We start from the raw sequence: 22,885 nt of genomic DNA, 5'->3' as shown, positions 1-22,885 counted from the left end.
GATATGATATGTCACTCAGATGACTACCAACAATAGTTCAGAAAGAAAATCTGTGTTTCGCGCTTTTGTGAAATTTGGAAAAAAATTCGTTCTTGCACTTCCAAAGAAAATTTACTATTTCCATTTCATTAATTTGTATTCATCGTTTCTTGAATATATGTTCAAAAACATGTTTTTCCCTTAACTAGCTGTCGCACCCCTATTAACGACAACCCTCCGAAGTCGAACCTTGTGCGAGTTGGAGACTAACGGGGTCTCACCAACGTGTGATTCCTAGGACGGGTTGGACGATGGCAAGTGAAAATCGATCATTCAGCCTGCGGTTCGAACCACCGACCAACACAGAGGCCGATTTTTGTCAAGAAATCTTTTTGAGATCATCTTTGAAATTTTTGTAACTATTGCAGTCTATAAAAAAACCACACCACACTTGGTTTTTCAAAAAGCACCTTCAGAAAATTTCCACTCTGAGTTACCATGTCACTGTAAATACTGTCTCATGTTATCTTTCATAGAATGTGTTTCAGAATTCATTCAATAACGCGATATGTTCATCATGAGAAGATTTGTAACTAAGTTAGTTTGAAGAGATGTTAAAATGTCCTCCTGAAAACATCGCCATCATTTGTTTAAACAAAATCTGTTTGAAATCTGTTTTTCCGTTAACCAGCTGTCGTACTTCTGCGAACGACCACTCTCAAAGATTGAAACTTGTCCGAGTTAAGGACTAACTAGGTCTCACCTTTTAACCTGTTTTTCCTAGTATAATGTTGACCATCTTTCAATCTACAATCAACCATTACAATTATTACAAAATCAACTATACCAAACATTGAAAAAGAGCCAGAAGTGAAGACTGTTGTAAATCATGCCCTAAACTAAATTACGCCGGCCGCCACTGGTAGCCATAAACCAATTGTAACGTAGCTAAAAGCGCGCGAATGTTCGATGTTCGACGTAGCTAAGAATGAGAAGTCGTCATTAGCTATTTCAGTAAGTCCCTGGTAACATCGGAAAAAAATTACTGCGTCACTAGAAAATAACTTCTCGCAGTGGTCCAAGCGGTAGATCACTACAAACTCCTCTTTATATGTCCGTAAATTTTTGATCAGGTCGAACCACTCAGCATTTCAGTGGCTCTTCAACTTCAAAACCCTAGAAGGTCAAATAGCCAGGTAGATCGGAAAGTTACAAACTTACTATTTGAAATTCAACATCGGAAAGGAGAAAGTCACAGTAACGCAGGTAGCCTCTCAAGAAGACCATGCTTGACATCCGGATGCAAATTTTTCCAAAGCCAGGAGGACAAGGATACTCAGTTAACAGAAGAACTCCCAACCAGGCATGGTAAGGTAGCGGGCAGAGACTTCTTTATGGACAGCTCTGATAGGAAGATGAGCTCCCCTACCTTCCTCCGCTTCAGGTTCCCTTTGACCATGAGGGTAGAAATCTGTAATGATCCCTTGTCCAGCGATACGGACAGAAAACCCGAGGAATCACCTGACCATGGTGTGGTACGGTCATTAATAACTTCTGAGGAACACACTACCTTCATGACGAGGCAAGAGATCATTGTATCTCAGAAGGAGGATCCGATCTTGAAAACTGGCAGAATGGCAAGAGATTTCCAGGAACAGCCAGCGGGAAAATGGATACAGGTTACAATATGACTTCATTTGTATTTGAGATCACCTACCAACTCGAAAATGGAAAAGCCCGGATAAAAACCCCACAAATTCCAGATCATTCTTGTTAACACGTGTACCGGAATATACTTGAACAGCTTCACGATGGTGGTACTGGGGAGCATTTCCGAGTGAGAAGAGCTCTAGCAAGAGTGCGTGAGAAGTACCATTGGCCGTCGAGACGTGGAAGAGAGGTGTAAGCGCTGTGACCTGTGCTCTTCGAGAAAGGGTCCGAAGACAAGGCAACGAGAAAAGTCGAATCAGTGCCTTAGTGGGAACCCTTTTGAGAGAATCGCAGTTGAAATTCTGGGACCACTCCACATCCGGTAACCAGTACCTTATGGTTGTGATGGACTATTCCTCCAAATGGCCTGAAGTAGTAGCCTCACCCAATCAAGAGGCTGAAACAGTCGCAGAAGCCCTGTTGCAGAACGTAATTGCCAAACACGGAGTACCCCAAGAACACTCGGATCAGGACTGCAACTTCGAATCGAATTTAAGGAAGGAAATGATGACTTCGTTGGGAATGAAGAAGACAAGAACAACACCTCTTCACCCACAGTCCGTTGGAATGGTCGAGAGGCACAAGCGCACCATCAATAACTACTTCTAGGTTTTTGCCTCCAAAAACCAAAGAGACTGGGATAAATTGGTTCCTCTCTTTCTATTGGCATACAAGAGCTACCGACATGACGCGACAGGTTACACTCCATCCTTGTTGCAACAGGCCGAGAACTGAAGCTTCCCCTAGATGTATTGTGTGGTAGCCCATCCGATGATTCTCAAGAGGTACCTATTTCAGAGTATATGAATGACCTGATGGAGAGACTGGAAATTGTTCACAAATTTGCCAGATCCAAATTACAGCTTTCCAGCGACAGGATGAAGATAAGATTTGTCAAAAAGTCGCTACCAATGAGCTTCAAGGAGGGCGATGCAGTGTGGCTCTATCAACCCCAACGTTGGAAAGGTTTGTGTCCCAAATTGCAGAGACCATGGCAAGGACCCTACCTGATAACCAAAAAGATAAACGATCTAGTGTACACAATATAATTGTCATCCAGGTCCACATAGAGAGGCTGAGTCCCTCTTTGAATGTGGCTAACAATCTCAGGAAAGGGGGTAGTGTTGTTAAGTATGCCATCAATAAAATAACGCCAGCCGCCACTGGTAGACATAAACCAATTGTGACGTAGCTATGAGCGCACTAATGTTCGATGTTCACTACCCTACGAGAATAATGCTACCGGCTTCGATGGAATTCCGAGGAATTTTCAGTGCCTTCGATTTTCAAATATAAGCGCCATCCACTCGCCCATCAAGACAATGGAAGTTACAGTGCCGTACGTGAAGCGATCTAGTAAGTCGATAGACATTCTAGAATTTGATTATTGTTCATTGTAGTCAATTATTGGTCAACTCACGGGGAAAAACGAAACAAGATAATTATATTTATGAATTGAAACGGAAATATTTTTAGAAGAGATTATTCATTCTGAAAAATGTGGAAACCTTCCAAAAATATTTTAAAAAGATGGTGAAGAAGGAAGCCAAAACCTTTTTTTCCAAAAATGGGATAAATATTATGGCATATGCTTGAATGAATCAAGATGTTTCTGTGCGAGTGTTAGAAGAAAAAATTGGGAGTGCTTTTTACCGTAGAAGCGACGCGCAGATATTGTCAATGTTAAAAGGTAATACCGGTAATCCCCAGACTTCTGAGAGTTGTCGTAGTGGGGCAGCAGCTGTTTAACGGAAAAAAAATTTGACAGATTTTTCAACAGATATGTCATTTTGACAGTTGAAAGTGTTTGTTTTCCTGATTGATTTTGAATGTAGGAAATCACCCACAACATCTGTCGTTCATTTTTCGAACCCGAAACGTATTCTTAGCCTTCAAATTGAATTTCCACTTTCTATCTATCAATAGAATAAACTTTCACTTGCCTCCGGTATGGAACTTCTTCAGTGGATCCGCGATGGCAAAAAATCGATCTGCAGAAAGAGCGGTGAGGGTGAAAACAGATACGCCTGTGGATATATCTTTTGCCGTCTCAGATATCTTGCAGATCAATCCGCCCCATGGCCAGGATTCCATGGTGTATACGATAGAGGTGAAAGGAACACTGGTGAGGAGAACTAAGAGGTCAGCCAATGCCAATGAAAAAATGTAACTGAAAGGAATCAACAGTTATTTCATTTGAATGTGGGAAAAATTTTTCAGTGCTCAAATTTTGCGTAATTTTTCTCAGTAGCTTTTTAGAAACTTCTTTCATCGCATCCGGCAATTTAATGATTCTTTCACGGAATTTTTATAGGATGTAATCGAAATGTCGATGAGATTTCTACTATACAAAATTTAGAAAAAATTAGTTTACTGGAATTCAGACAAGATCTACACATGAGTTTAAACATGTTGGAAATTTATGAAAATTGGAAAATAACAATTTCATTCCATTCTCGGATTTTTTATTGCATTCCACTTTCAGTCGGAATTTTTATTATTGAAAAAATGGTTTCATAATTGGAAAATTTTTAAATTATTTCAAACTTTGTTTCAGCTTTATATTCTGTAGAAACTTTCTGGAAATATTGCGATATATTGATATACATTTATTAAATTAATTTTCAAAGTTTAATAAAAATTGTTCGGTCTCTAAATTTTGTCGATATATTTTGTTGATATATTTTTTTCAATATCTTGTAATTCCATCAAACATATTTTCAACTGAATTCGAAAAAATATAATGAAAGTTTGATTTTGAAAACATTTCGAAACTAGTATATGCTAAAATAATAAATGATTTATTGAAATCTTGTTTCACTCAAACATTTTCAATTTCACTAAGGTTTTGAAAAATATTTTAAGAAATTTTCGTAAGTTTCCTTCGAATTTGTGAAACTTCAATTATAATAATTTCATTTCAGCTACCATTCCAATCATGAGTTTTTGTCACAATGTAATAGTCTCATAAACATTGATGAAATTTCTGGAAAATTTTGATGAAATTTACCTCTCATATTCAATGAAAATTCATTACTCATTCAAGTACTTTTCCATTATGAGATTTTTCATTTGACAGTTTACAAAACTCAACACTTGTTAGATACAGTAAACAATAGCTTTTTTAGGCGTTATCATACAGAGTAAAATTTTTCCTTATCAGCGATGTATATAGTTAATATACCAGGTGTCCCACATTTTATGTGACAGCCAATATCTGGTTTGTTGAAGGAGATACACAAAAATGTTTCATACAAAAGTTTTAGGAGTTCATGAGAGCTATATTTTGATATGATTTTTAAATATACAGGGTGTTTGGTGTAGGTGCTACAGACCAAAATTCCATTTTTTAAAATAGAACGCCCTGTATATCATTACATATTCAGATGCTACGTTAAGTTCTGATATCATTTCATGTTTGGTTTTTGAAATTCGGTTACGGCGTTGTTGAGTTATTGCACTTTTCCTTAAATATAAAGTTTCAAAAAAACTTATTTACTCGTACACGAATCCAGTCTATATCTTTTATTAAATTGAACTAGACTACTACTGAATACAAACCATTATTCTCCCCTCTACGATACGATATCGATATCAGTTGAATATAATATTGAAATTCTTGAAAATGTGACTAACTTGAGGGTGAATTGCTTTATATTGCACAATTTTATCAAGTAGCTTATGCTTGTTGATGCCATAGTAACAAATGTTGTTGAATTGTATCTACTTGTCAGTTCGATTCAGTGATTCTTTGCAAAACAGTAACTGTGTTCTTTGTGCGAAAACTCCAGTATGCCTTTCGCGTTTAGTCCAAGTGATTGCATTGATATGTTATTAATTTTAGGGGAATGTCAGAAAAACTGCCGTCAAGCACAACGTCTATACCAAGAACGTTTTCCAGACAGACCCATTCCGTCACGAATGACTTTTTCGAGAGTTGTAGAAAAATTGCGAACTGGGTCATTTCCTTCAACTATAAAGCATCGTCATCATACGAGATCTGTTAGAACTGAAGATTTAGAGATCAATGTTTTGGCTTATATTATTATTCATACACATGTTTCTATCCGTACTCTTGCAGAAGAAGTCGGTGTGAGTAAATCTAATGTACAGAGAATTCTGAAAGAAAATAAATACCACCCATTCAAAATTCAGTTGGTACAAGGTTTGAAACCCACGGACTTTGAACGACGACTTGAATTCATTGCTTGTATTCAGGTAATATTACATGAAAGTCCTAACATATTCAGTCAAATTTTGTGGAGCGATGAATCGCGATTCCACAATAATGGAGTTGTGAATCGACATAACAGTCACTATTGGTCTCAAGAAAATCCTCACTGGGTCCGCGAAAGTAATTTTCAAACTACTTGGGGTATTAATGTATGGTGTGGATTGTTCAATGGCCGCATCATAGGACCCTACTTTTTCAATGAAAATCTCAGTGTATTGCGATATTTACATTTTCTAGAAAATGATTTGATCCAGTTGATGGAAGATATTCCCATAGCAGAACGACAAGGAATTTGGTGGCAACAAGATGGTGCTCCTCCTCACAATTTACAGGTTGTTACTGAATATCTGGATAGAACGTACCCAAATAGATGAATTGGTAATAAGGGTCCAATTCGGTGGCCGGCTCGTTCCCCAGATTTATCACCGCTTGATTTTTTCCTATGGAGTTATTTAAAAGATATTGTTTCCACTACTCCCCCTTTGAATGTGGATGATCTGAAAATGAAAATTCGACTAGCGTGCAGTGATATTACGCCTGATATTATAAGAGCGACTTGTACGAGAGAAGTGATTCGACGTTTCGAAGCCTGTATAATATCTAATGGGCATCACTTTGAACAATTTTTATGACTTATTTCTAGGTACCTACCATTCTTATGAAATGATTTATCAAGTTATATTATTTACATTGTTATTAATTAAAGATTTGTTTTCGAATACACCTCTTTCAATTTCGCAATTGTTTCATATTCAAAATGATTCCTGACTGAATTCCACAACTCAAAATTGAAACCATCACTTCGAACACCCAAAATTTTGACTAATTTTCATGTGATCTGATGCAGAGAGAATAATTGTATGAGATATTTTTAAAAATAATAGTCGTTCTCAAGACTTTACATTTTAAGCAATAACTCAACAACGCCGTAACCGAATTTCAAAAACCAAACATGAAATGATATCAGAATTTAACGTAGCATCTGAATATGTAATGATATACAGGGCGTTCTATTTTAAAAAATGAAATTTTGGTCTGTAGCACCTACACCAAACACCCTGTATATTTACAAATTATATCAAAATATAGCTCTCATGAACTCCTAAAACTTTTGTATGAAACATTTTTGTGTATCTCCTTCAACAAACCAGATATTGCCTGTCACATAAAATGTGGGACACCCGGTATAATGATATAAATCATATAACCTTCAACCAACCTGATGGCTAATAATTCAACCTGAGTTCAAGTATAAACTAATAAAAAAAATTCAATATTGTGAAAGAAATTTCACCAACTCTTTGAAAGGATATGTGATAAATAAAATATTTGAGAATGTCCGTATACGAAAACCGATTTAATCGAGAGGAAGATTTCTATTTCATTTGCTCATTCAGTAAATTTTCAGAATTCCTGAATCTCGTCATTTCAAAGCATCAGAAAAGAATGAGTTTCGTATTTTTTCATTGTAAATGTAATTTGTTATAGTCGTGGACGATCTTAGACCCTCTACCAAAAGTGAAACTGGTCTTCACATTCACCAAAAACAATATGTTCTTTTTTTCTCAGAGAAGAGGTTTTCTCCGTTTTACCAATATAATGTTCTGGGTGAGAGTCACAAGTCAACTTGTAACCTCCTGATTTTCCTGACAGTGAGGTTTTGATTGTTTTCAATGAAGTTGCTCACATTACTATTTATTTCGTGAGCAACATCCAAGGCTTATTTTTCAACGACCGATGTCATTGGTGACTTCATCAAAGCATGTCAATGTCATATCTCTTGATCTTGAAATTTTCAGTCGGTTGATACTCAAACTGAGATTGAATTAATGGTCATTAGCTGGCTAGAACGTCATAGGATTCAAAGATATGTATTATATAGAGCAGTAATTAGGTAGAATAAGGAGAATGCCGTAAACCACCATATAGTCAAATATTTGGAAGGCTTTAACGCCTTGAGCGATCACCAATATGGCTTTTGGAAAAATGTCGTATGTCACGCATATTTGGAATAAAGCAATCGAGAAACATGGAGAGTCAAGAGCTGTTGTGTATGGCTCTTCAACTTCCCCTGCGAGTGGCTGTCGATGGATATCTCTCGATTACTTTCAGCATCAACGCTGGTGTTCCCCAGGGATCCATATTGTCTCAAACCCTCTTTTCAACGACTTATGGGAAGAATACAAGAATACAATATATTGCTTTGCTGACGACAGCATTATTGTCTCGTCATTCCATTTGGATTTCAGGACAAACTATATAAAGGCTAGATTAGATCTTCTTTGGAGTACTGTTCTCATGTATGGAATTCCGACCCTTAGCACTCCCTGAATTCCATACATTGAATACACGATCTATCGTTTGCATACGTTTATTTTCTCTGAATGTAAGTTAATGTTTTCCTAATGGTGAGTTAATAATGCATGTGTTTTATGTGGTACCCTGTTCTAAGCTAGTGCCTCTTCAGGGGCTGTGATGATTAAAAAAAAACAATAATTGTTTTTATGTGCAGCTTAGTCTAGTTCTTGCTGCTGGGTGTTTATGTTTGGTTACAATGCTTTTGTCCTGTGTTGCTCGAGTTAGTGGGTCTTCTCTCGTTCCTTGGGCATTGCTGTTCTTGTGTATGGGTTGAGTTATCCTTGGTGAAGTTGTTCGGGTACAGATGCAGGTGATTCGTTGGTCGGTTCAGATTCTGGTGGATCTTGGGGGACAGGTAGAACTATTCATTTCTGGCAGTGGGCTATTTTTTAGCTAATTTCCAGCGGAAACTCGTCAAGGATGTCCTGGAACCACTCCGGGATATCCTCCAGGGTTCCTAGGAACCTGGCTGGGGGAAAAGGGTAGCTTTTTCCCTGGGATCTCCTTTGGGCCCCCGCGGGACATTGAGGGGATGGCCAACGTCTTCATTGCGGTGGTGTTTCTGCTTCTGATTGTTCTGGTGATATATTTGCCTCGAAGTTCCCGAAATCTCAAATTTATAGAGGTTACCTTTATAGGGGTTGATTTTATAGGGGTTACAAACTTGCAATGCAAAACGAAGGGAGATTTGTCTCTCTTTTATAGATACTTTCACAGTGGGTGATCAAACGACTTGACACATTTGATTTCACCAAGAGCCGTACATATCATAAATACGCGACGGACTGTGGCTGCTCATTTTTCTGGGAGTTCAACCTAGTACACCTCAAACTTCACTGTTTGAAAACTCTTCCATTTGGAGAACTGCGTCAATATGATATGAACTTCTCGAGAACGTTTTTTCAAATAAATCAAATCTCCAGCGAATCAAATTCAATGTGAATCGCTACTTTCGCACAGGCGAATTTTCCTATAGTGCTTGTGTTTCACCCTCAAAAAAAAAATAGACAGTATGAACACGCCTAAGGAAGCTTTTGTATACTGAAACAATTGTGGCGGTTTTGTGAACTTTTCAGTGAAAATCCCACAATAAAGTTTTATTCGAATATATTTCTTGCAGATTTTGTAGAGATACCGAAAATTTCACATGAGAAATGTCGTCACTTCATTGGATTTCCCTTCAAAGTTGGTATTGTTTGGTGTCAAAATTTTGTAGAAGTGACGATATGTTTTGAAATATCCTATTTTCTTTTATTTTTTTCCGGCTAAACTGATAAATAGATATAAATATCGGTTTCGATGTTATATCACCTATTTCATTTGATTAACAGAAAACGTGCATAATATACTCACATATTGGGGACACTTCTCATAATTTTATGTCTCAGAAATATGAACACCAATGTACCATTTCCCATCACCCCTATTACGAATATCACAAAGAACAATACAGGGATAATGTAAGTTTCTGGGCGATCTTCATACGGCATAACAGATTCATTCAGCATTTGGAAGCTGTCGTTGATAATAGTTGTATTTTGGACATATTCCTGGATGGAAGTCGTCGAGCTCGAACTCATGATGACGTAGTTTCAACTGGCTTCAATTTGAATATCAGGTGAACCGTATATCATCTTTGATAGTGAAAACAGTGTCCTGAAAAAGAAAATATTGCATAGTAAACAAAAAAAGACCTCAAATATTGACTATAAAAAATGATGAGAAATCAAGTGAGGAACAAACGCCTCTCATATCGATAGTTTTCAGTCACTTATATTGAGATTTGGTAATACCTACTTCACCAATCGTCTCAAAACAATAGAATAGACACTCCGTCTCACGATTTGGCAGATATAAATAAACGCGTTACGAAGTTTTGCCGTTTATTTCCATTCAAACTACTTAATAAAAAAAAACTGTGTGTCGAGAGAAATGTTCGAGGGTTTCATCACCAGGCAAGTAGGGGAGACCGGGTATGGTTGTCTCACGGGTTGGTTAGCACAGCGGCCATATTGAAAAGCGAACGAAAGAGTTTATCGAACAAAATCGAAGGTCGCGAGAGCAGTTCATCCATTCTTATGTCAATTCAGTTCACACTCATAGGTACTGTGTGAGGGAGATATGTACTTTTATTTTCGGATGGCGAAAGTAAATTTGTGTCGAGTCTCATATTAATACCATAATTTTTCCGTAGATATGAATTATTTCATGTATTTTTGATGAGACATCTTTGGTTCATGATATCACTATCCGTTTTTATGAATAGATATTGATTCAAAGTTATTTTAGGGGGTTATGTTTTGAAATGTGACAACCAACACCATATACATATAATTGTGCTGCATTTTTTGTTGGTTTTTTGAGCTTCTGGTACATACAATTTCGTTTGTTTTAGAGAAAATCATAGAAATGTCATGGCATCATATGAGAAAGTCTGATCAACTAGTATTTCACGCAGTGAATCTGCGTGCTGCGAGATAAGTGATTTTGAGATTATATCGCAGTCTGACACTGTTTTGTGAAAATACACTTTCCAATAGATGAGCAACACGTGTTATTCATACCATCAACAAAAATTGGTTAACAGAGGTATATGTAGATCTTCACCGACAAATAGAAGAAAGAATTCGAAAAATACATACTTACCTATATGGCTTCAAATATTTATTTCGGTTCGTCTACCGAGAATATCTAAAAACAGCGTTACATTTGCCATATTACATTCGCCGTAATAAGGAATGTTCCTTTTGACGAAAATCAAGTAGTTTTCATAAAAGAGCTCTAAAACACCGCATTGTAAACTTCTCTTTTCAACCTTTTTCTATAAAAAATTATTTAAATACTTAAAAAAGAGGAATGAAATGATTGAAGTGACTAGATGGAAGTTTTTTCATTTGAAGCAAATATGTTTTTTCTCCCGGATGAGACACTTTTTCTCTTCATAATTACGTATATTATTCCACTTTCAATAAAAATATCTCTTTGAATGTTTTTAAACCTCTCAATTACCTATGAGATTACCTGCTCCAGATACTGTGACAACCATCTCCGCCCCGGGGTTGAAAGTCACACTTTTTCTTTTCCATAGGAATTGTTATATTTCCTATATGCATTTTGTTGGAGAAAAAAAAATATTTATCTTCAGAAGAGTATAAAAACACTATCTATTGATATACAAATACCATTGGTAATTTATGAAAAATGCAAAGGCAAAAAATGTGACTTTCAACCCGGTCTCCCCTACCACTGCTAAAAATAATTTTTTTTGGAACGTATTATTTTCATTACATAAAATATTCAGCAATTATTTTCGGTGAACCGAAAATGATTCAAAGAAGATGTACGTACAAAAGGTGTTCCAAGACCAGTTTATGAATAGTCCATTACTATTCACAATACAGAACACGACATAGAATTAATGTAATCAATTTCGATCCGTTAATGCTACAAAAGGTAGAATTGTATCAACAAAATAGGTTGATATCAGTGAATTTCGAAGCAAAAAATCATCCAATATAACAGTAATAAAATTAGAAATATTCTGCATTATCTGAGGAACTCAGTTCATAGAAGTGGATAATTCACAAAATTCGAATTGTAAAATATTGAATTGTTCGAATTGTTCAACCCTTTCGTCTCTAAAAATTTGAATTTATAAATTGACCTATTTCATGTGACGCAAAATTTTTAATTTTTTTCATACTAGTTCAGACTTCCATTGTCTAATATGATTTGAAATCTCAGAAAGAACAAATAAAAGCGAAAATTCAAATTAATAGCTAGAAATAGCAATTATATTGTGAAGAAACGCAAAAAATTGAAAATTGAACAATCAAAAGTGAAATACAAATCGAAAGTATTTCAAACCATACTACTTCAAGAGAAGCCGTCGCAATCAGTGCTTGCCTTCACCAACGTCAGGTGATTGTCGAAAAGGATGAAAAGAATTGTGTCTAAGTTGAACATCAGAACCTGCTTCAGATCCGGAAACACCACCCGTTGCAGCCTCACGAAAATCAGGCCACAAAACGCGGACTGTAATTCCAAGAATTGCATTTTCCGGTTTCACCTATATCGACGAAACTAGGAGGTCATTGAAAAGCCGCATTGACGAGCACAATAGAAACAAACAGCGACAAGAAACCAGCAAATCGTGAATATCAGAGCATGTTTGGATTCATCAACTTAACATCAAGTGATCTCAAGCTGAGATCATCCACTGGGAGGAACACTGGTTTGAGAGGAAGTTCAACGGAGCTGCATATATGTTGTTGCATATTTATGACCTATAAATAGTCATCTCTTGGAGGAATAGTCCGGTCATTACCCGAAGACGATTGTAGATACTAATAATCGAAACGTCGTGAGGTAACTCGGTTTGAAATTTTTTAAATTTTTAATTATATTTATTTCTCAATATGCTCGTTATTTTTTGATATTGATTTTAATTTTTGATTTTATTTATTTTTTCAGATATTTCTAGTCGTATTGTATCATATCAGACAATGGAAGTCCAAACAATTAAATTCACCATGAAACATTTCTAACCACTTTCAAACAAACGTTTAATTTTTTTGTCGTCTCAAGGCAGCACTGGATGTGTGTATAAAGATATTCATCAAAACTTGTATTTTTCAATATGTGAATGCCTTGCTTTTCCTGAATTTCTTTCAACTTCGAATCGCTCGAACTGAAAATATTACCAAAAAACTTGGGCTTGAACAAGAGCGAATGAATTGGCGCATTAATCTCAGAAAACCATTCGAAATTACATTCAATAACTTACCCGCTGTATTGATCGAAATAATCACAAAGAACTCCCGTTTATTACTCCACCAACAGAAAAAAGTATGAACCCAGTTCTACTCGTCTTTCAATATATTCAGCAAAAGGAAATGCATCGAATTTAAAGCCTCCATTGAATTCAGGCTCCGAAAATTGAAGTTCGCATCATAATGAATACGAAAATCATTCACATCTGTATCTTTCATTCTCCACATCGAATGGAAAATATAAATTTCAGGTACATTTTCAACTGTATTGGTTTATACAATTTTCACACTGAAAATTTCACTCAAGGCGCACTTCATCAGTTTTTTTTTTTTCGTAATTAATAAGTTCATTCTTAGAATAAAAATGAGTTTCTCAAAATAAAATACAATAATATAATAATTGTGCACTTTCATTCAGAGATATTTCGAATAAACAAGAATCCACTAAGGCAGTGCCTGCCTGTGAATGGGTGATTTACTTATTCCAAACATTGACAAAAATTAGTACACTTTAAAATCGGGTTCAGTTGCATTTCTATAGTAAAACCAATGATGATTGAGAGTAAAGCGCGTTGTCATATCCAAATTTTACGTTACCAGTTTATAGCAGAATCAAAATATAGTAAGCAGTAGAGTTGTAGGTTGTGGCAAATTATAGATAATACACAATACTAGTACGATTGAAAGGTATTATTCATGACAAAAATCAGTAATAAGCTTGTAATGAGTAATACTTATACATTTCCTGATTACTAATCATTTAAAATTCATTATTTTCTGTATAGTGTTAGATATTTATTACAACTAGTGGCAACGCTGTACGCAACGATATTTCTGTCTTTGTCACTTTACCGTAACTTCCATCTCATCGTTGCAGTCCTCACTAATGTACTTGCAGCCATGAGCGTATCATTGGTTTGTGAATTATACAGCGTGAATTGTACGTTTTACAGTTAAGTTAGTCAGCAATCGACGTGTTGTGATAACAATTGGTGAAAATAATAGTGCTGATGAGTGTTTGAGCGTTACATAATTATATTTCTACACCGTTCTCAAACTACTCAAAAAATGGGAGACATGGTCGGGCCTTCCACGTCGAAAAAGGTAAAACGGTCGGAGTCTCGGTCAGTAAGAGAAAAACAAATTGTACTGCGAGTATTTCACTGTCGTGAAAGAGATCATCAGCCACCAAAAGATGACTTTGTGCATATGTGTTGTAATTCTACGTGTGTACCTCCGAATAACCAACCGGGCATTTCTACATCATTAAGTTCCACAATTACAAAAGATAAATTAGTTGATATGTGCTCTGATTATACCGGTGTACCAAAATCATCGATTTACAAAATACTAAGAGAAACAGAAATTCATAGGGACGTACAAACGCCAAAAACTAGTAGCGGACGAAAAAAAAATCACAGTTGATGAAGAAGCCAAAACCAGTATACGCAGAACTATTCACAGTTTCTTTCTAAGAAATGAGCTGCCCACACTACAAACAGTTCTGGAGGCACTTAGCGATCATGAATTGGTCCCAAAAATGGGTAAAGAAACTTTTAGGAAACTTGTACACGAAATGAAATTTACGTACGGAAAAGTTGACAGGAAAAGCATTCTCATTGAACGTCAAGAAATAGTAGCATGGAGAAGAAACTATCTAAGAAAAATTGACGAATTTCGGAAGCTCAAAAAAAATTGTACTTCATGGACGAGACATGGGTTAACCAAGGACATACGGTCAAAAAAGTATGGCAGGATGGTAATATAACAAGTGCACGACAAGCCTTCATTGAAGATTTGTCAGTTGGGTTAATACAGCCATCTGGAAAAGGTAGTCGTCTGATAGTTACACACGCATATAGGAAGCGACAGTGGATTTTTACCAAATGGTGAATTGATATTTAAATCTAAGAAAACAGGCGACTATCATGAAGAGATGAATGCGGAGGTGTTTGAAAAATGGTTTGAAGGCATCATTCAACTTGTGGAACCTGGGTCTGTCATCATCATGGACAATGCCCCATACCATAGTCGACATTTAGAACCATTACCGAAACAATCATGGAAAAAAGCAGCAATTCAAGAATGGTTAATTAATAAGAACATCCAATATAACAAAGATAGTTTATAGGCAGAACTACTTCAGCTAACAAAATTACACACAGACAAATATAAAAAATTCGCAGTGGATGAAATGGCGTTTAGTCGTGTAATTACAGTTTTAAGGTTACCACCATACCACTGCGAATTAAACCCAATAGAATTAATCTGGACGCAAGTAAAAGGATATGTGGCACGAGAAAACAGAACTTAAATTAGTGGACGTGCAACATCACCTACAAGAAGCTATTCGAACTGTTTCTGCAGAAGACTGGAAGAAATGCATGCAGCATGTTTTAAAAGAGGAGCAAAAAATGTGGGACCTAACAACCGTATTGAACACAATATTGAACCAATCATAATTCACTTTGATGATAGCGGTAGCAACAGTGACGAATCTGAGGTTGAAGATTAGACGAACATTTGTACATTTACATTTATATTATATTCTATTATCAAAAATTTGTAATTTGTTTTTTGTAGTACCCCTGACGATGAGTTTAAGTTACTCGAAAGCTTGAGAAGAGTTCACTTATCAATTGCTGCAACCCAATAGTGAAAAAAAAGTTATATATATATATATATATATATATATATATATATATATATATATATATATATATATATATATATATATATATATATATATATATATATTGTGTTTTTCATTGATATTGTTAATTTATTTGGAACCTACTACAATTACCACGATTATTACTCCGTTTTCATAAGGCCCACCTAATAACTACAACGATTAGGTAAATTACGATATTGCAAAGTTTTAATGAAATAAATAAAAAATGTGTATGAATATTTTAACTAATTGTACTGAGAATTTTTCTTTCATTCTTAACCCTCTCAAAAATTAATAAGCACGCCCCCGATTTGCTGTCAACTGGGCTTACTTCTACTCTCAATCATTATTGGTTTTAGTATATATGAGAATTATATGTATAAAATTATGTATAATTCTCTAAAATGTTGTAACATAATAAAATTATAGTAAATGTAATAAAATTAGGCTAATGAGCCTTACATACAATTATTGAAACATGAATATCATAACATAGGTAACGAACACAAATAATCAACAAGAATAAAAATATATTGAATATTCTAATATTCAAACAATGAATGGACAACCTTATGTTCTAAAGAAAGAATATAATGTTCAGTCTTTTTTTAAGGAATATATGTTCGAGGCTTCTTTGTTTTCCGTCGGCAAGAAGTTACTAAAATTTACTAGATAAAAAAGTGTGATTTCTCTGTCCTATTCTCTTTCTGGCTGGTTTCATTTTCAGTTATGGCTGATGAGTGTGAGATTAAATCTGTTTTTGAATTGTCTTATCACAATTTTATAGTCATAGTGCTGACGCAAATCAAAGACTTCCGTTTCTGCAAATAGTAGGTCGGAAGAATACCTAATTGGTATTCAAAAATCTTTTTTGTATTACTTCAAGATTCTGCAAGTGAGCATTTGTTGCTGCCCCCCAAGCTAGAATGCCGTAAATAAGTCGTGTTTCCACTATTGATTGATAAAGAATTTTGAGATACTTGAAATCCAGTATTTGCTGAAAGTATTTGAACCCATATAGGAGAGAACGTAGAGTTTTACAAACTTGTACCAGGTGTTTATGCCACCTAAGATGACAATCCACCATTATGCCCAGATATTTCGCATGATTGGCTCTTTTAATCGTAATAGTTTCATCCGATCTTGGACTGGTACATCAAACTATTCTACAATGTCTTTCATATAACAGTAGGTAATTATAAAACTCAATTCGATAGATGATTGATTCTGGAGAAAAACATAGATTTTGAAAACAAAATTGTCATGTAATATCGTCGTTTCCTGTTTTCAGCAACCAGCTGTTACCCATTTTTGAGCTTGGGTGCACTGCGCTGATGGGGCGAATAGCCAACTCAAGTGTGCGCGGTTTGCCCTCATTTTTGGAGTGTAGTGTCCACGAATTCTTATCTTTTTGACTTAGATAAGTCATACTCTAAGGAAGGGTTTTCCCCTTTAGGGGTTCCACAAGAAATTAGAAACAAACTCAAAACACCTCTCTCTGGTCGACCGTTTTGATGCGACGTATCACGATTCACGAGGCGCAGCGAAACTGATTCGCCATCCACCACAATATACTTTGTTCATTCAAAGCCGTTTGTGCCGGCTTTGTTAAGCCGGCACAAACGGGCCGCCGCTCAAGACAAAGCTACCGCTGCCTTGCCGAAAGGCGGCGTTTGGCTACTCCAAAGAATCCGATGCAAGTCATTTGGGTGACGTACCACCCAATTCTATTATGCTGACACCGCCGATAACTACTTGTGAGCGCGCTGTCGTTTTTATAATAGCCGCCTCTGAGATTAGACGCTATATTTGTGAACTGGAGACTTTCGGCTCTAACTTCAAAACATGGAGTCGAGATTGCTTGCACCGCAATTTTTTATATTTCTATTCCTTATTTTATCAGAGACGCCGACTCGGGTATTTTTAAGAATTTTCGAGATCGAGAATAGGACTATAAAAGCAACGATCGCGCCTCGACACTCAGTCACAAATGGTAAGAATAATTGAGTCTTTTTTAACTGACAGGTGAAGCCGCTGCAGAGTAAGATAAGAACTCCCAACCAGGCGATTACTGGAAGCAGGGGTCCCACAAGGTGCAATCCTTTCGCCACATCTCTTCTTGGTATACACAGCAGACGTGCCCAAGCCGGAGAACAACTTTAACAAGTTGGCACTCTATGCGGACGACACAGCTCTGCTGGCGAGGTCAACAAGCCAAGCGCATGTCATTAGATACTTGCAGCAACAGGCAGATAGATTACAGGAATGGGCCAACCTGTGGAAGATCAGTATAAACGCTGACATGAGTCAGGCAATACTGTTCACCCGGAGGATGGTACACCCGTAAGGAAAGGTGACCTTCAACGGACAAGAAATTCCGTGGACCGACAAAGCTAGATACCTGGGAGTCAACCTAGACAAAATATTAACGTTCAGATCTCACGTACGGCAGTTAATAGGAATGGCGATATCCGCCCGACAAAACCTATTACCAATGAATAGGTCGAAGAACCAACATGGGATTGAAAGTGAAGCCACTGATGATAAAGACCGTAATATTACCGATAATTCTGTATACCTGCACAGCTTGGGGCCAGTGCGCAGCGATATACAGAAGACAGATCCAGTCGTTTACGAACGCGTGCGTTATCGCGAGATAACCAGCAAGATAGTCAGAAGACATGCTTGTGTTCACCGCTGCCCATGAACACTATCGGAGAAAAAATTAAATATGTCGATTGAAACGATTGCATTGACATTTGTACACATGACATTTGTTCCAGTTATTGTATCCTGCATATATAAGCACTTGCGATGAAGCAAATGCCGTCAAATCTAAAATCAGTTATGGATAAAGCGGTAAAAATAGTTAATTCAAATAATAACGAGAACTGGACACCGAACCCATCAGTTAGATTTTTTATTTTTAAATATCGTCTATTCTTATATTTGTTATGTAAGTGAGTGATGAGTAACTGTTAGATTGTACTTTCAGTATGCTAATCAATAAAGGATGCCCTTTCTAAAACTATTGTTTTATTGTAGGGTTCCGTCAAGTATTTCGCTTTCCGAAACGATTCCGTCACGAAAACGTTTAAAAACCGCTGAGATAGATCATACATACTCAATAAAATCCATATCTTTATTCATATCCTGGATTCAAAAGTCACGCAGCTATTGCTATGGCTGCCTAAGTGGTCATGTCAGTCGGTTCTTACAGATGCTAGGTCTTTAATCGAAATCACGAATGTGTGGTAGACTCCTGTACTTGACACCGTTCATATGTGTTATTTCCAGTTTTCGGCTACCAGATGTTGCCCATTTTTGCAATTGGCTACACCGTGCTGATGAGGTCAAAAATGGCAAATGTCGTTATGTGTTGGTTTTCGGCACACTTTATGTGTCAGTCGTGTACCACACCTTTCGACTAGTACATCTAAAAAAGCTATCCGTTGTTCCTGTTCAGTCTCTATGGTGAACTTGATGCTAGGGTGTTGAGCATTTATGTGGTCTAGAAATAGATTCAGTCCGTCCCTCCCATGTCTCCACGATGCTGAGAAGCTGGAGCTAGCTATTGGGATTATTCTTTCAGCAATAGCATTCTTATAAGAAATGGATTGATCGATGTAACTTTCAGCTACTGTTGTAGACTTCCATCCTCGATGCTTCTAAATATCCGTTATTTCTGCCCCTGATTCTGCTAGCGAGGAAGCAGAAAACCTTCCGAAACAGTGTCCTGTATATTCCTTTGGTTTCAGGAGGTTCAGAAACTCAGCAATGATAAAGGGCATTGTTCAAACGTAAAAGTTTTTGATTTTTTGGGCCTATAACTTTCATTATTCCGCTTCAAGAATGCTGTTATCTTGAAATATTTCTCTTCTAGATAGGCTAAGAAGACGGCTAAGCTAACAAAATTAGAATATGCTGAACCGATGAACCGATTTTTTTGGTAACAACTCAATTGAAGCAATTCCTCACTATTGTTCTTCATTATGCAAGACATAATCATCAGCAAGAACTGTAAATGTGACTTTAAATAAAACGCGTGAGCTGCAAAGAATACTGTTTGTTGGTAACCAGGTGATTCGGCGACACCTGACACGGCCACTTCACAGCATATGCGATTTGTCACTCACAAAATAAAACCCTACGCACTCATATCATCAATAGCTGTTCTTAGTTGTTCTGTTGTAATTTCTGCACAAGCTGCAGATATTCTGATGCGTAGTTCTTCTACTGACAGCGGTCTGGAGTTGGACACTTTTGCAATTCAAATATTTCAACCCATCCGTCGATTTCCATAATTATTATTCAGCCATGCTATTACAATAACTTCATGGTGTATCTACAGAAGACGCATCTTTAAATTCAGGCGATCCTGCACTGGTGAGTTATGTTACGCGTATGGAAAATACAAAAATTTTCAATTCATCAAAGGGTATTGATAGTATGTTTTATTTTTGAATAAATTAGTTTTTACTCCCTCCAGAAAAGTGGCCATTTTTTACTTATGTGCTTATTTCCCCTATACGCAGATGTATTGCGTCCCAAAACTCATTTCTAAAAAAATCTAAAAATATAATTCCATCCAGATTACTTTCGAAGAAAAACGGATCGGATCGATAATCTTATCATGCATCATTCAACAACATACATTCATTTCACGGAAATATTCCTTTTTTGCGTTCAAAAACCAATTAGTATTATCCGCAGACCAGTACTTTGATTTTTAGGACGAGACTACTCCATTTGTAGTGAACGTAGCTTCATCACTGAACAAAATTGTTTTGAATAAGTTTATACAATCATTCAAATATTATCCTTGAGTCCACAAAGAGAATTACAACCTTCTTTGTCAATCTCCCGCTTCCAGAGTGTGTAGAATTTTGGCTTGAATGGTTTAATTTTATTTTGCACGAGGCATCTGATATTTTCTCTAGAAATATTTAAGTTCAAACTAGCAGTTCGCAAGCTTGAATGATGATTATTAAAAATTATTGCAATATTCTTACACCATTTCTATTCTCACGGTGTGGATTGTTTCCGTTTTAGAGCATATGCCTAGATATACAACCTGTTTCGTTTAAAACAGAATTTATACGGTTCACCGTACTGCTTGCTGATCAGTGAAAGTTTATCAGGATGTCTGTTATGAAATTCTCTGGCAGCTTCTCTTGCCGAAAGAGCATTATCTCCGACAAGACGTACAAGTTCAATTTTATCTCGTACACTCAGTTCTCTCATGAAAAATCACTCATTTCTACCGCCGCCCAAAATATTTTTCTTACTAATCTGGCATTATCTGACGTTACTGTTTCGAAACAGTTTTTGACTGCAGCAATAATAATCAACAATAGTATTTTGTTTTAGTGCCAAATGAAAATAGGGCGATTTTGCATATCCACACGATGTTTCACGGCCAACTCGCCAAGATTTAAAAACCATTCAAGAGGTGTGCAGTTAACATTCTATCATGATACAATATGAATGTTGATTAGACCATAGAATTATAAATATTGAATATTTTTTATGAAATTGGTATACCATCATTTGGGAGAGTACCCAGTCCAATGGTGATTTCAATTTTTTCTGAAAAATCGCTAATACGATTTCTTGTATTTTAATCTATGAAAATATTTGCTGCAGACCTTGGTTTTTGTAGAAAGGAAATAATATTTGGTCCCAAAGTACAGTTTTTTGAGCTCTATAATTCAAAATAAAGTTCTTCGAAATCGGAGAACAGATGCTAATTTTAGGGAGGTGTCCCGCTTTCGAGTGGATCGCACTGTATGAATAACGCACTGTATGAATAAAAGCAATAGTTCGAGACAATTTCATGAAATTTCATAAAAATTCACAGCATAATATATGCTGAAAGTTTTGGTACTATTGATGAAGATTTCGAAAATGTTTCGATTGGAACAGCAAACAATATTTTCCTATAACAATTTCTTGGTAGAATGTACAAAGTGGCATTGTTATTGATGCTCACTTACCTATCGAAACAGATGAACAAACAGTTACGTTCCTCTCACAACTCACCTACTCGTTGAACTGGATCAAATGAGCCTGATCGTCTATCTACGAATCGCACCAGTTTAACATCACAAACAAATTGCAGAAAGGCAAAAGAACATCGCCGTCTACTTTGGTCAATATTTAGCAGCCCAATTAGCAAATACTACCGGGATAAAGTCAACATAGTAAAATTAGTGTGTATACACTAACAAATTCAATTCAATTTGCTCAGCCTTCTATAATGTAATCAAACCATATCAACTGAAAGCGTTTAATACAAAGCATCTTAGCACACAAATGTTTTATTGCGCTCTTTACAAAAGGATCTGAATTGGTTTATTGATGACATCTATTGAGAAATACCGTTGGATTTGTTTATAGTTTAATTTTCCAATTGCAACTTCTTTCCATTTGAGAGGATTCTCCAATCTGGAAGATCAATAATGAGATTAAATTTTTTAATTTCCACTTCCTAAGTAATATCTTATTTAATGTTATTTACCATTGCTGGTCCCATACACTACACATTTTTGGGAAATGGGAAAGGTTTTAGCTGTCTACTTCTCCATGTGAAGATATTAGATTCAATTCAATAACGAATTTTCGGAGTAAAAACTACATAGAAAAAATATTTTTATATAATTAAATTTTTATATATAAGTAGTAGTAGTTTTTTTTTGGGAATTCAATATTTATATGAAACAGCTGCTTTCCCCCTCTCTTTGGAAGTTTCCTACATTTTCTATAAACAAACGGAGAAGTAGAAATCCAAAACCTTTTTCAACAAAAATAAATCAATCATCTATGCATTCATTTACTCGTATCTTCTCAGGAGAATATTTTTGAGATGGGTCCTCTCGATACCAGCTAAATTAAATTCGTTATTACTTTGAAAAATCTATAATGGAATAAGTGAATATAATTTCATGAGGGATTGATACACACATCAAATACATTTTTCAAATTAATAATTTTGAATTGCTTTGACACAGACAACTATGGAACGCCGTTTTACTTTTTATTGTCACAAATATTCATTCCTCAATTTATTCACCTAACAATTTATTTGTTTTAATTTACTTGATTCATGCATTTGTTGAACACATTGAAACGATTGTTTGCAAAATTAGTTCTATTTTA

General features: G+C 36.0%; 1 protein-coding gene across 3 annotated transcripts in view; it reads right to left on the bottom strand.

The window, feature by feature from the left end:
- LOC111509716 (neuropeptide CCHamide-1 receptor) overlaps positions 1–21,889 on the bottom strand; it is a 47,359-nt gene extending 25,470 nt beyond the window's left edge. The window contains exons 1-3 of one of the 3 annotated variants that reach the window (XM_074182578.1): positions 21,770–21,889; positions 9,635–9,937; positions 3,633–3,859 (exon numbers count right to left, since the gene is read on the bottom strand). In XM_074182578.1, coding sequence (XP_074038679.1) covers positions 3,633–3,859; positions 9,635–9,861 — 454 coding nt within the window. In that variant the 5' untranslated portion in view covers positions 9,862–9,937; positions 21,770–21,889. Of the gene's footprint in view, positions 1–3,632; positions 3,860–9,634; positions 9,938–10,078; positions 10,098–21,723 lie in introns of those variants that run through there. The other 2 variants (XM_074182574.1, XM_074182585.1) reach the window with 2 other exon arrangements.
- Between the last annotated feature and the right edge of the window lie 996 nt (positions 21,890–22,885).

Source organism: Leptinotarsa decemlineata, unplaced genomic scaffold (assembly GCF_025532065.1).
Source record: "Leptinotarsa decemlineata unplaced genomic scaffold, Ldec_3_MD MMD2_P_RNA_scaffold_2, whole genome shotgun sequence".
Taxonomy (NCBI): Eukaryota; Metazoa; Arthropoda; class Insecta; order Coleoptera; family Chrysomelidae; genus Leptinotarsa; species Leptinotarsa decemlineata.
Note: the sequence above shows the minus strand (reverse complement) of the source record. Positions and strands in the feature narration are given on the sequence as shown.